General features: G+C 40.0%; 1 protein-coding gene across 1 annotated transcript in view; it reads right to left on the reverse strand.

Moving 5' to 3' along the window:
* The window catches only part of msna (moesin a), a 70,284-nt gene extending 56,575 nt beyond the window's left edge, over positions 1–13,709 (reverse strand). The window contains exon 1 of the mRNA XM_067997111.1: positions 13,401–13,709. Within this exon, the coding sequence (XP_067853212.1) occupies positions 13,401–13,412 (12 nt within the window). The 5' untranslated portion in view covers positions 13,413–13,709. The remainder of the gene's footprint in view (positions 1–13,400) is intronic.
* Positions 13,710–13,955: the final 246 nt, after the last annotated feature.

A 13,955-nucleotide genomic window follows, 5' to 3' on the forward strand; every position in this document is an offset into this window, starting at 1 on the left:
GGTTTGCACTGACCAGTAAAACAAACATCCCTCTGTGTCTGAAGTGCCAAGGACCAACATACTTCTAATCTCATTATTGCATGTTGAGATGAGGCTATGACATACAGTATTTGCTAAACGTGTGCTGATCCCATAGGCAGTTGTGCCGAGTCATCAAGTTGTATAGTGAAAGTACTGTCAGCCAATTCAATAGGAAGGACAACGTAGTAATGTTCAGGATGTACGCACACAGCACAGGTCACTCCCATCAAAAAAAATTTTAAAGTAATTATAAAACATGGGCAGAGCAAGAGGAAAAGTGCAAGGACAAATACACATGCATGCTCATAATTCAAGTTATTTTAGGACAGGATAATTGTTAAGGGAATCATTTTTTCTACTAGTAACAGGGAAGAAAACATGAGATAGGACCCACAGCCAAGATTTGCACTTTTCCAGAACAGATGCAAACTGAAAAAAAAAAAATGCAGATTTTCTTCAGCACCATAATTCTCTTGTTGATCTTCAATATCCACAAGCAAGATTGAAACTTTTTTGTTCTGTACTGCTATTGGATTTAATATGTAAATAATTTATGTACATTAACATATAAAGATCTGCAATTGGAAAGACAAAAAAAATTCCACACTTTAGAAACATCTCAACCTTCAAATTGAGGCAGATACAAAATATCTGGATATTGCCATATCATAGAGGAAGACCATCTCACTGGGGATTTTGGTGGACAATGGCAGTTCAACTGCAACCATTAACAATACAATACTTTGTGGCTAAAGATGAAAAGACAGTGCTACTACTGTTGTTTCCCAATGCATGGATCATATGGAACCAGTTGTGATCTGAAGGCTAACACACCCTGCATTTAAGGCCAGAGACAAGGATTTTTTTTTTTTTAAAAACGAAAAAATCCTAGCAAATCCCAGTAGATTTGCCTTTGGATTGAAGCCTGTTGCACTGGAAACAAATTGTTAGCGCAGGCCTTGCATAGCATAAAAGCAATTTCAAATGCACCGACACTGCACCACTACTAGCATTCATAAATCGCCTTGATGATGGGTGAACAGGACTTGCTGTGGGATAGAATACAAGCAGAGTTTTGGACGAGCTGAAATTTATGGAGGGTGGAAGATGGGAGTCGGGCCACAAGAACATTAGAATAAGTGAATCTGGAGCTGACAAAGGCATTGACAATCGTTTCAGCAGCAGATAGGCTAAGGCAGAAGCAGTGATGGACAATGCTACAAAGGTGGAAGTAAGTGGCCTTTATGAAGATATGGGGTTGGTAGCTCAGCTTTGGGTCAAATAAAAGAGGTTGTGAACAGTTCTAAGTGCTTTTTAATTTCCAGTATATGCATCAATTTTTGACCCCAATTCCAATTCTACAGCACTGCAGAGAAAACTGAACAACTTTGTTAAAAATTCCTTTTTACTGTTTTGTTAACAAAATCCTGGGCTCTTAAAGTACCAAGATGAAGGACACCAGGGAGAGGAGACATGGTAATTAGAAATCACCTGCATTCAGTGCTAGATAGACTTCTGTACAAAACTATAATTTACAGCAACAGCTTTTTTCAAAAAAATCTTTACAGCCTCAACACAGACCTTAAATTGGTCTTGAAAAATGGACAAGACTTTAAAATGTCACCACCTCACCCAACAATTTGCAGAGGGTTAAGCAAAGTATGTTAATTAAGCACCTTGGGACATTTTACTACATTGAAAAAAGGTGCTATATAAATGCAAGTTGCCATTCTGCAGCTACATCCCACCATTACTGTGGTTTCTAGAGAAAAGTAGTAAAGCTGGTTCCAAAGTTATTTAAAATGTCTTGAACTTGCTCAGAGATGCAGAAAGGTCAGCTTTACAGCTCAAACATTCTGTAGCAATTGTGGTTCTGAGAAAACACATCACTTCACAGCAAGCAAATTTACACCATGGTCAAGAATTTGGTCCCAAATCAAACATTTTTTAAAAAAATGTTTCATATTTGCACCTTGCTTCTGCATCAATTATATTTGAGATGTTCAAGATTTTGTCAGTTATTTGTTCAGCTAGGAAATTAAGTTCATTTACAATTAACTATCTAGGACTCTCAGATTACTTGTCACAGTATTGGTTATAGAAAGTCCCTGTACTCTGGTGTCAGAGTTCTAAATGTATTGACTTACTAGGATGTTATTCCTGGTATAACCAAATGTTTTCTGCAATGATGGCATTGTTTTACTTTAAGCAGCTGACACCATCTTTTAGAAGTTAGGCCAGCTCCCCTGGAGAGTTTGTCAGCATTTGCATGGGTCCATCAAAAAGCCAAATTAACAAGATTTGACTTCTGCTAGTTAAGTTGAACAGCAATTGTTTTCAAATTCTCATTACTAGACCAGAGTATATATTTTTTTACAATGTATCACTAATGAAAATTTGTGCTATTACGCATTAAAAAAAGTTAACATTTAGTATCATAACTGGTTACTGAGATGGAATTGACACAAAGAATTCCTCATCTCTATCCTTTTCTCCCCCCACCCCCAACAAAAAAAACAGCTTCAAACATTCATCTTTCACCCACCATCCTCACAGTTTAAAGCTCACTACACAATTTTTCTACTTGAATTCATTCTTTCCAGGACTCAATTGCAGAACTCCTATCCTCCCTCACAATCTACAAAACTAGTTTGCTGCAATCAAATAACTAATTTCTGTTTTACATTACCTTCTATTCTTTTCAACCTTGGTGGTGCCCTACATCACTTTTAAAAAATTCATTCATGGGATGTGGGCATCACTGGCAAGGCCAGCATTTATTGCCCATCCCTAATTGCCCTCGAGAAGGTGGTGGTGAGCTGCCTTCTTGAACCGCTGCAGTCTGTGGGGTGAAGGTTCTCCCACAGTGCTGTTAGGAAGGGAGTTCCAGGATTTTGACCCAGCAGCAATGAAGGAACAGCAATATATTTCCAAGTGGGGATGGTGTGAGACTTGGAGGGGAACATGCAGGTGGTGTTCCCACGTGCCTGCTGTCCTTATCCTTCTAGGTGGTTGAGGTCACTGGTTTGGGAGGTGCTGTCGAAGAAGCCTTGGCGAGTTGCTGCAGTGCATCCTGTGGATGGTACACACTGCAGCCACTGTGCGCCGGTGGTGATGGGCGTGAATGTTTAGAGTGGTGGATGGGGTGCCAATCAAGCAGGCTGTTTTGTCCTGGATGGTGTCGAGCTTCTTGTGTTGTTGGAGCTGTACTCATCCAGGCAAGTGGAGAGTATTCCATCACAATCCTGACTTGTGCCTTGTAGATGATGGAAAGGCTTTGGGGAGTCAGGAGGTGAGTCCCTCACCGCAGAATACCCAGCCTCTGACCTGCTCTTGTAGCCACAGTATTTATGTGGCTGGTCCAGTTAAGTTTCTGGTCAATGGTGACCCCCAGGATGTTGATGGTGGGGGATTCGGCGATGGTAATGCTGTTAAATGTCAAGGGGAGGTGGTTAGACACTCTCTCGTTGGAGATGGTCATTGCCTGGCACGAATGTTACTTGCCACTTATGAGCCCAAGCCTGGATGTTGTCCAGGTCTTGCTGCAGGTGGGCTCGGACTGCTTCGTTATCTGAGGGGTTGCGAATGGAACTGAACACTGTGTAATCATCAGCAAACATCCCCATTTCTGACCTTATGATGGAGGGAAAGTCATTGATGAAGCAGCTGAAGATGGTTGGGCCTAGGACACTGCCTTGAGGAACTCCTGCAGCAATGTCCTGGGGCTGAGATGATTGGCCTCCAACAACGACTACCATCTTCCTTTGTGCTAGGTATGACACCAGCCACTGGAGAGTTTTCCCCGATTCCCACTGACTTCAATTTTACTAGGGCTCTTTGGTGCCACACTCGGTCAAATGCTGCCTTGATGTCAAGGGCAGTCACGCTCATCTCACCTCGAATTCAGCTCTTTTGTCCATGTTTGGACGAAGGCTGTAATGAGGTCTGGGGCCAAGTGGTCCTGGTGGAACCCAAACTGGGCATTGGTAAGCAGGTTATTGGTGATTAAGTGCCACTTGATGGAAGGTGTCATCAACAATGCTATCACTTTGCTGATGGAGAGGAGGCTTGGGTGTTGGTCCTTCACCTTTCTCAGAAGAAAAACCTTCAATATTCAGAGAAGGGACTCAGAAGTTATTTTGGTAGAAGCTTGGTGGACCAACAATGACAAAATATTTCATAAATCCAGATCTATCTAGGAGGATCCCAGATATCAGCACCTGCTGCTTACATTGTAGGTAACCCTTCTGAGCTAAGCAATACATGTGACAAAATAAAAACAAAACTGTTTGGTTTGCAAATATAATTTCTGCCTTACCATCTTTAGATATATGGACAGCAAGCAGATGTCAGGAAAAAAAGCCCACCTAGCACCTGTTACCTCATTTGGTAACAAGATTAAATGCAAGAGATTTAGGACAAAGAATAGGAGAAACTTTTTTTTTTTAAAAAGTTGCAAGGCTGTGGAGTGCAATAGAGTTAGTGATGAAGCAGAAACAATGTCAATATTTAATAGGTTAGATAGGTAGATAAAGGAAAAAAGGGATACAGAACAGGCAGACATGAGATTAGGACTACTGCACATGTGGAGGGTAAACACCATTAATTGGTTGGGCCGAAAGACCTATTTCTGTCTTATAATTGAATTACACGGAATTGCATAAAAATTACATTATTCAGTCCAAGTCTGAAACTTTTTTTTGTACATGAGCTAGCTAGTCTAATCCCATACCCCAATTTGATCCTTGTACTTGTATGAAGAATTTTCACCAGTTCTAAATTTGCCTTTTACTATTGCAAATATTTAATGTTCTGGATTAGCTCTTTTAAAAAAAATACACTTCACTATCTTTCAAGATCACTAGTGTCAGCTCTCATCAGAGTCAGAAGGTAATAGTTTCAAGCCCCACTCCAGGCCTTGAGCACAAAATCTAGACTGACATTTCAATGCACCTGAGGGAATACAGCACTGTCTTTCAGATGAGACATTAAACCAAGGCCATATTTACATGTTCAAATAGATGTAAACGATTCCATGGTACTTTCTGAAAGGAGTCAGAGGTGTCCCAACATTTATTCCTTAACTTTTTTTTAAATGCTGCAACTTAGTGACATCATCATGAGACAGTATGCTGATCTCCCAGAGTTTCAGGTTTTGAAAGCTGCAAGGCATACAAGTGGTCAGGATCTGGGTGAATGCCACATTGTTACTGTTTGTCCTTCCTTTAGTTGTTGAAAATAAATGGGAGGTTTGATTTGAGAAGTGTTTGTGCTGTGGAATGAGACACTGTCACATCAAGAACTCTGAGGCAAGGTATAGCACCATTAGATGCAGAGTAAACACATCCACAGCTTTATCCCATTAAGTGTGCCTCTGTGCACATTTGTTAAAGGTCAAATCATCAGCACAATTAAAAAATGACACCAGTGAATAGGTCACAAGTGAGTTTGATATATTTTTTAAAAAGTGTAATCCATCATTTGCTTTCACAATTTCAAGAGATACTTCTACTATAAAAGTAAGTTGCCAAAACAAGTTTCAAAAAGTCTTTTTGACTATGAGGCTACCGTACTTCAGAATTTTAGCTGGTTAACAACTCAGTGCCACCCACGGCTTCCTTTATCCAGTTGGCCAAGCTTTTTAACTCTGCTTATTAATTTATTCTGGTACCAAGACTCCCAGCATACCAACAAACTGTCATGTGAGTCTAACTCCTCCAAATCCATGGTAGAACTCAATAAAAATGCAGGGTTTCCATTAAGCATGCCATTCAAAAGAAAAAAAATCAGTTTATTTGATCAAACACAAAGTTGAATTTACACAGTGAAAAAGATTTATGGTTTTGCATTAAGTTTTCCCACTGGTTCAGCAAGCTTATCTAGTCAGTGGTTGAACCATGCTGACTAGGAAGGTCCCACGCTTGATCCACAATGTGTGAGGTTAGTTGACGTCAGTAGGTGCAATGTTACAATTAGCCTCAGTACCCCTGGATTTTCTTTCGGTGGGGGCACACAAAGAAAATCAATCAAGATTCTTGATAGTTAGCCATCCTACTAGTAGAATGAAGTTTAAAAGCTGCTTGTGTTTGGGTTTAATGGGACAGGCCATAATTTGCAGTAGCGGGGCTTCTGACATGCAGGTCTCAGCTGGTGGAGCCCCTAAATTAACTTGCCTGATTCACCAAAGCCATCCACTAGGACCATCCATTGACTAATGGCCCAGATTTTGCTGTCAAAACGGTGAGGCTAATGGCACTCACCGTAATTTATGCACAAATGGTACAGCAACTTCAGGCAAGGGGCAGATACGCGATCAAACTCAAACATTCAAAAGTTGCTGTCCGAGATGCGCCGCTCCACCGTTAGCTTCATGAAAATGGCATCTCGCTGTCTGCCTCACAAAGGCATGACATTGCTGTATTTGCACAGTAGATACAAACTAAACTCGCCACAAAGTCTTGTCCATTCCAGTCTAAATACCCTTTTAACAATGTAATGAGTGTTATTTATAGCCAATGAACCTCTCTGGCACTGAAAGTCAACTATTACAAGTGTGCAGCCTTATTACTTCAGATTTTAATTGAGATTTTAAAAATGTAAATTTTTTTTACACTTTAAAAAGTTTTACTTTGTCTCTTTATCCAACCTTTCTGTACCTCATTTGACATTAATTCACCCACTCTAATTTACACTTCCTTCTCAGTCCTTCAACTGAGAATTTCACAATCCTTCAATCAGATTGGTTAAAGAGATACAGTTACTTGCCCTGTTCATTCAGGTCCCAGATGCCCTGTTTCCCCTCACTGCGATGTTATCAGCTCATACTTTCAGCAACTTGCCACACAAAAATTTTTTAAAACCTAAAATGTACAAGGGCAAGTATAGCTAACAGCAGATGCTGTTAGATGCCCCGCGACTGCAAATTATGGCCTGTAGCTTTTACTCTCGTTTCCCCAGCTACTGGCCTCAGCAAAATTTAGCAAGTTTACTTTGGGGTAACAACAGCTACACAAGACTTTGATGTCAAGAGTCAGTGGCTCTAGCACCCAACTAAATGCAATATTAAAAAAGTGCTTTAAAAAAGTCTGTCCACAGATGATGTCATTTCAAGTTCTGTGCCAATTTAAAATCAAAGAGCCTGTCAACAGACTGAAAGTTAATGACTTTAGGTTTTGGAAGTTTCATTCCAAGTAACTCAATTAATTGACTTAATCCTTTAAGCCCATATGGGCAAACATGAAAATGTCTGCAACTTTATTATTTTTTAGAAAAATGCTCAATAAAGTTGCAAACTAGTAATAGTAATTCTTGAAGAAACAGACTGAAGAGAACTTAAAGACCAGTTTGAATAAGTTTTTTTTAAAAATTGTAATCTCCCAGGATTAACCTAATGGAAGGAGTTATTTGTCATCTGAATTTTTGATCCTTTTGCACATAAATTTTGTTTCTCCATTTAAAAAAAAAGGAAAGTTTTCTCCACAGCTCTGAAGAACCCTTTGCTGGTATTAATACCACAGGTGCTAGCAGTCCTCTGGTAACTTGATCAAGTGGTCATTCTTCATGTGTAAGCCTACACAGTGAGCTGGAAGGTTATTTTGCCTTGAACTCACAGCCACATCCAATTCTGCCCAGGTATCTATACTTCCCAGCAGGAATCACATGAGCGAGAGCAAGAACTTTGAATGATTTTCCTATCCTTAGCCTAGAAGAGCTGAGGCCCATTCCAACATCTACCCAGCTGAGATTAGATCTTCTTGTTTGTATGGCTTCATACAACAAGCAGCAAGTGGCTTTATCCACAGGAACCAAGCATAAACATCCCTGAGTTTTGATTTCTGATATCTAACCCCTGCACCCGCCCCCCCTCCTACAATAGCATCCTTCTAGTCATTTATTTTTTAACCCTCCCCCCCCCCTTCAGCATCCTAGGTTTGAATCCAGACAACACCAAAAGGGATGAAAGTCTCATGATAATCACAAGGATCATGTGACAGGACAATCTAAGTCCTTGTGGGCATTAATCCACAGCAAAAACTTGTTAACAGTTTGAAGTCTTATTTGGAGGCAATATGGATAGCTGATGTGGGAAATGGAAAAGTTCACACTGTTGCAAGTGGTGATTGTGTGGAGTGGTACACACTGCAACGTAGGTATAATGTGGATGCCAAGTATGCAAGGTTTATTCTGCTTATGGCCAAGGCTGTACCTAATTCTATTCATTTTGTACATGTTAAAACCAGCTTGAATGTGTCCCTTGATTAGTGGTCAGTATCCATTATATCATGTAATAAGTTTGACAAACCACAATGCAAAACAAGGAGAAAGTTCCTCCCTTTTTGTTCTTAAATGGCAGCAAATTCCACAAACAGAAGGGCTTTTATAGCAGTGGTTATGTAGTTCAAGTGTAATTGGGCACCAACATAAGAAAAGGCTAACAATATTACTACAGCCTTGGTTGATGTGGTTTGTTCTCAATATATAGGACTGAGGATGAGATCAGAACCGCAACTGGGAACTAAGCTGTGCAGTCCACAGCAGGTGTGGTTTGCTCCTCCTGAGCAAGCCAACTGAAGAAAATACCTTCCCACACTAAAATATGCTTCTGGGTGGCAACACAAGGTGTGCCAGTGACTGCATGTGTGAAGTTGTTCATGAACTGGGCTATCTTGGCCTTAAACCAATTTTCAGGAGGGATGCAGAAGAAAAACTAAGTACAAAGTTAATAGCCAACAACTCAACTTCTGCTGATGTGTCACTTAGGAAGGCCAGCATAGGAAGTTATATCACATCTCCTGATTGCTATCCAATAATTTGGTTCCTGCTGTAGAATAAGCCTGTTTGGACATCAGTTGAGAATAAAGTTGAACTTCACTAAGATGGGCTCCCCACAATACATCAAGGTTTATACATAGAGTGCCTTCTCAGGTAAGGTATGGGAATGTGACCAGTGATCTGCACCCCAGAGACCAGTGCTGTTAGCTTATAACTAAAAAGGATGGTCTAACTCCCAAAGGAAGGCATTATAATACTCAATAACTGAATTGTGTACCCAGACCACAAAAACTTTAGTATGTGCATGTTGTCCAAGACTGCCAGCAATTTGTTTGCTTGCATGTACACAAGAAAATACCATAATGTCATTCAGGGCCACTTCAGCAAACTCCAGGCCTTCATCTGGTATCTAAAAGACACTGATTTGGCACCCCAGCCCCACTATAAAAAAAGTGAGCAAGCTACATAGAAACTTATCACCCATAACTACAATTTGGGCCCAAGAAAATACATTATAATAGCTAGAATTACAGTCAGTCAATCAGCAACCCTGGTATAGCACTGAACTGTACAAACTAGATGCTCTTAATAGTTGATGTCTGCCAGTGTAGCAGTTTGGCTGATTGACCTCAGCACCCCCGACCTATGATAGAAAAGTCTTGTCAATGATCTGCTCTTGATCTGGTGATTCCTGCTGGGTAAGTGTGGATGTTGAGTTTATGAAAAATCAGGGACAGTTACAACACCCACCAGCAAATAGACTTAACATTTACCTTCAAGACTCACCAGAGCACAGGAAGGAAAATGAAGGCAAGGAACCATCCAGCATTTGTGAACTGTATCCAATTAGAAGTCAAAACAAGTGAGTGGTGGCAAAATATACTACAAGATATTCCATTCCTCCCTGCAAAAACAATTCATCTTAAATGATCGATGCTGGCAGGCTGATACATATGAAAGACATTTGTTTCAGAAATGATTCCTAGGAAAACACAGGATCTCCCATACCACACTTACTAAAAAACAGAAAGCTAATCAGTCAGAGTGGGGAAAGGTACTGGGATTATCAGCAAGCAATTTTAACCATTGTGGAAAATGTTTCCTCCACTGCCAAACACATGCAGCTAGAATATGATGCCACACTACATTACAGATGCAAAATATTAAAGCTGTGTGATAAAGTGACACTTCACAATCTGCAAAGTTATCAGTCCAAACAATTACACTGAGCAATTAGAACTTCTGTTCACTTCAACAGTCTGCCTTAAGGGTACAAATATTCATTACATGATATAAAACTCCTTTCTTTAGAAAGCAGCATATCATCCATTTTATGAGCAGCAATGCCATGGGAGATCTACTAGTATCAATTAAAAATTCATGACTTATTTCAGGATTATGAAACATATTAAAAAAGACCTCAACAAAACTTTCTCCAATAGCTAGCTCAGGTGGCAAAGTCTGTAACTGAACCATAAAGCTCTCAGGCTTGATCCCCAGTCTGTGTTGAGTTAGCTGATCCCAGCCAGCAAAAGCAGGAGCACTAAATTGACTTCAGTACTCCACAGCCAGAGAAGGAAAAAAGGTAGAATGGTTCCCAATCACAATTACCACTCAGAAACCTCTGCTAGAAAGTGCATTTGTACAGAGATTAGGCCAATGGAGGATTTGGTTAGTAACTCCCCCTCCCATAGTTCTGCCAAAAAGCCTGCTGACACTAAGGGGTGATTTTAAACCCCAAGAACAGGGGTTGGGAGCAGATGGGAGTTGAAAATACTTTTTTTTTTAGGGTCGCGGTCATAAAATTTTCAGACTTTGCATTCCCGGGAGAAGTGTGTACTTTTACACTCCCGTTAAACCCAGAAATAAAGCTGGGTTGCGGTCGTGACCCAAAAAACAACTATTTTCAACTCCCACCCACCCGTTCTTGGGGTTTTAAAATCACTCCAAGAGTCTAGGCTCAAACATCGAATAGCTACTTGGTTGAGGACAATGAACACCTCTGGAAATGCAACACAAGGAGCAAAAAATTGTGGTGAAAAAAATAAAATCTTTAAAAAAGGACTTCAGTAGTTCAAAATGGATAACTTCCAAACTATCTTTTAAAACATAGTCGGCAACTTTTCAGTTTGTACATTTGGGTGTGGTCACAGAAGCTAAAGAAAGAACTCACCATTTAGATGCTAAATATGGAATCCACCCCACAAGTTGTTTGGGGGGGAAAGGGAAGAGAAGGGATTGAGTAATTCAAGTATGCAAGTGCCACACATATTAGCTTTCTCTGCCCAACTGAAATTGAAAGACTGTTTAAAAATATTATGTCCTGATGAGCAATACATGTTCCATAAGTGTTTTTTTTTACAATATACAAGAGAGACTGGTGGCAGTGAAGGGAGTAATGGATACAAACCCTATTCTCCCAGAGTCATGATCAAAACAATTAAGCAGCCAAGAGCTTTTTTGAATATGTTCCCTCTTTCCTCTACTACTTTCCCACATAGGAGAAAAACAGTCATCTTCTCAGCCCATCACCACACTACTCTTAGGGACTCTACAAAAGGGAATCCTCAACTCAGTGCTGCCCAAGTGTTACAGCATGTATAAAAAAAGCTGCAAGTGCCAGACTGTTTATATTAAAAAGTCCCAGACTTTCTTTTAAAAATTATTTAAAAATTACATAAAAGTCAGTCAATCTCTAAGTGAACTTTAATCATCTATGGTGAGGGCTATCCAAAAAGAGTAAACATTTTCACAAGCACTTTCATTAAGAGAGTACACTTCAAAAAAGTTCCTCTGAAGGCTGTGAGTAAATGCACTACTTGGCCTGGTACTGAGTTAGATTCAATCCTATATGTATGCTAAATTAACTCTTCAGCCAGTGGCAGTGCCTGCTAGCACAAAGCCAAGGCACACAAAAAAAGTGGACCCTTGGGCGAGGCACCAGTCATCATCTATGGAACTCCATCCCAGCATGAGTCAGCACTTCTAGGAAACAAGAAAACATTCTTCTGTAAAAAAAAGAGACTTATTAACTTAAAAAGGTCCTTAACAATGTAGGTTTACACCAGCAATCCATGACATCAGCAGAGCAGTGGGCAGTGATGGAGATAGCAAAAAATTCCAGAGTGTAGGAGCATGATAGCTGAAGGCTCAATAACCAGCTCTCAAAAAGAGCCACTGTACTGCAACTTTGTTGCCATACAGGATTGTCAGGGGAAAAATATATTGCCCCACATCACTCCAATGTATAATTGAATTAAATAATTTGTTACTCAAGTTGACATGCCAACTTAATGTAATGGCCCATATTTCTTGCTACTGTCCAGAATTTTAAAATTAAACACCCACATTAAGAAAAAAACATCACTTCAAGTTGAAATTTGTTACTGCTGTTTATTTCCTTTTGAGCTATCCATGAATAGCCACAAGAGTTTGCATTTGTCCTTTATTGAAATAATGATGGTGACTGTATGTACCCATTAAAAGAACGCCAGATTATTAGCCTGTATTACTTCAAATTAACTTTTCATACTTGACCTTATTTAGTAGGAAACTCAAAAGTTCATAAAACATTGCCAGTTTTAATTCAGACAAAAAAAAAAATGAAATTCTGAGTGGGTGGTTCATGAGAAATTGCCCCGTTGCAATGAAGCGAGACTTGACTAAATTAACTTGCTGAGGGTGGGGAGGCAAGGAAGAGAGAGAATGATTAAACAGAGTTAAACTCAGATAAAAACAGGGCCATTGTCCTAAAGCTGGGACTTTACAGGCGCAAGAGCAGCTAAACTGCCAAATAAGGCTCTTCCATCACCCACTAGACTACTGTTAGGAAAGAATCCCATACATGACGCATTGCAGGAAGCTTTGAGTCATTTTAGTTCCGTTAGAAATTGAACAGCAGCCAAATATAAGAGCTTCCCCCCCCCCCAAAAAAACACTTCTCAATAGCGAAAAACACATTTGCCCCTCAGTTGGAGTCTGTCCTAAAAAAACTTTGACTAATTACGAAAAACAAGATTTAAAATGAGTAACAAAGTGAGTTTGACTCTATGCAAATTAATAACTGTTACCAATTTAGCCAGTTTCGTTTCCAAAACTGTCAAAAAGAAATTGAGCGAGTGTAAAGATCCGTTACAAAGTAACAGTGCACTCCGCCGGTGAACTCCATTTGAAACCCAGTCTGCGATTGGCAGCGAGCCCAGCCATTCACGGTGTGACCTACCGATTCCTAATCGCATCTCACCAAAGAGCTGAGTGTAGGACAGGGGGTGGGTGGCACCCGGCGAGCAGCTTGGGTTGAGCCAATTTGAAAACCATTTTAACAGTCAAGAGGAGTAGCTTGAGCGGAAATTGAAGTTTCAATCGTTTGAGAGAGCGAGGGGGAGGAAGGGAGTGGAGGAGAAAAGAAACTTGCAATAAAACCAACAAACCTCACAAATTATCAAACCATGCACCAGATTCTTTAAAAAAACTCAAATATTGATACTCCGTATTCCAGTTATAAACTTGACTTTTTAAAAAGATAGACGTAGTTGTATAGGAGGCGGTAGATATTACACGTTAACTTTATACAAATACAGATTTCCATTACTCAGTTGTCTTCTTACCGTTTTAGGCATTTTGTTTTCTTGCAAACTCCCTCGACTTCCAACTGAAACGTTGTTAAAATGACCAGTTTTTCCCCCTTCCACAAAAACGCCGCTTTCGGTTTAAAACCAGATGCTCCTTATGCCCATCGGCTTCTCGCCGCTCTGCTGCGATTCCGAACAGAAATCAGTACAAATGAATCAATCGCTCGCTCGTAGAGGCAGTTATATGAAAAAGAGTCTGAAGCAATGTTATCTGCACGCTGCGAACTGTCTCTACTTGTATTTAGCATGAAGCACAACCCCCAACTTCCTGCTAACGGAACTTGAATGTCTAAATGTAACACCACACCCAGGAAAACGATCACGTTTTAAACGATGAGGAAACAGACCCCGCCTCACAATATTGTAACAGGCACTTCTGGTAGCGAATCTAACTTTCTGGTTTGGAGCAGTTTTTCTGCACATGAACGGACAAAGCATATTTAACACATATATGAATTATTTTCGAATTTTATATTTTCTTTTAGCAAGCAGTGATCTTAAAGAGAGATAAGAAAACAGGGTTGATTCTGG

This window comes from Heptranchias perlo, chromosome 15 (assembly GCF_035084215.1).
Source record: "Heptranchias perlo isolate sHepPer1 chromosome 15, sHepPer1.hap1, whole genome shotgun sequence".
NCBI classification, from domain to species: domain Eukaryota; kingdom Metazoa; phylum Chordata; class Chondrichthyes; order Hexanchiformes; family Hexanchidae; genus Heptranchias; species Heptranchias perlo.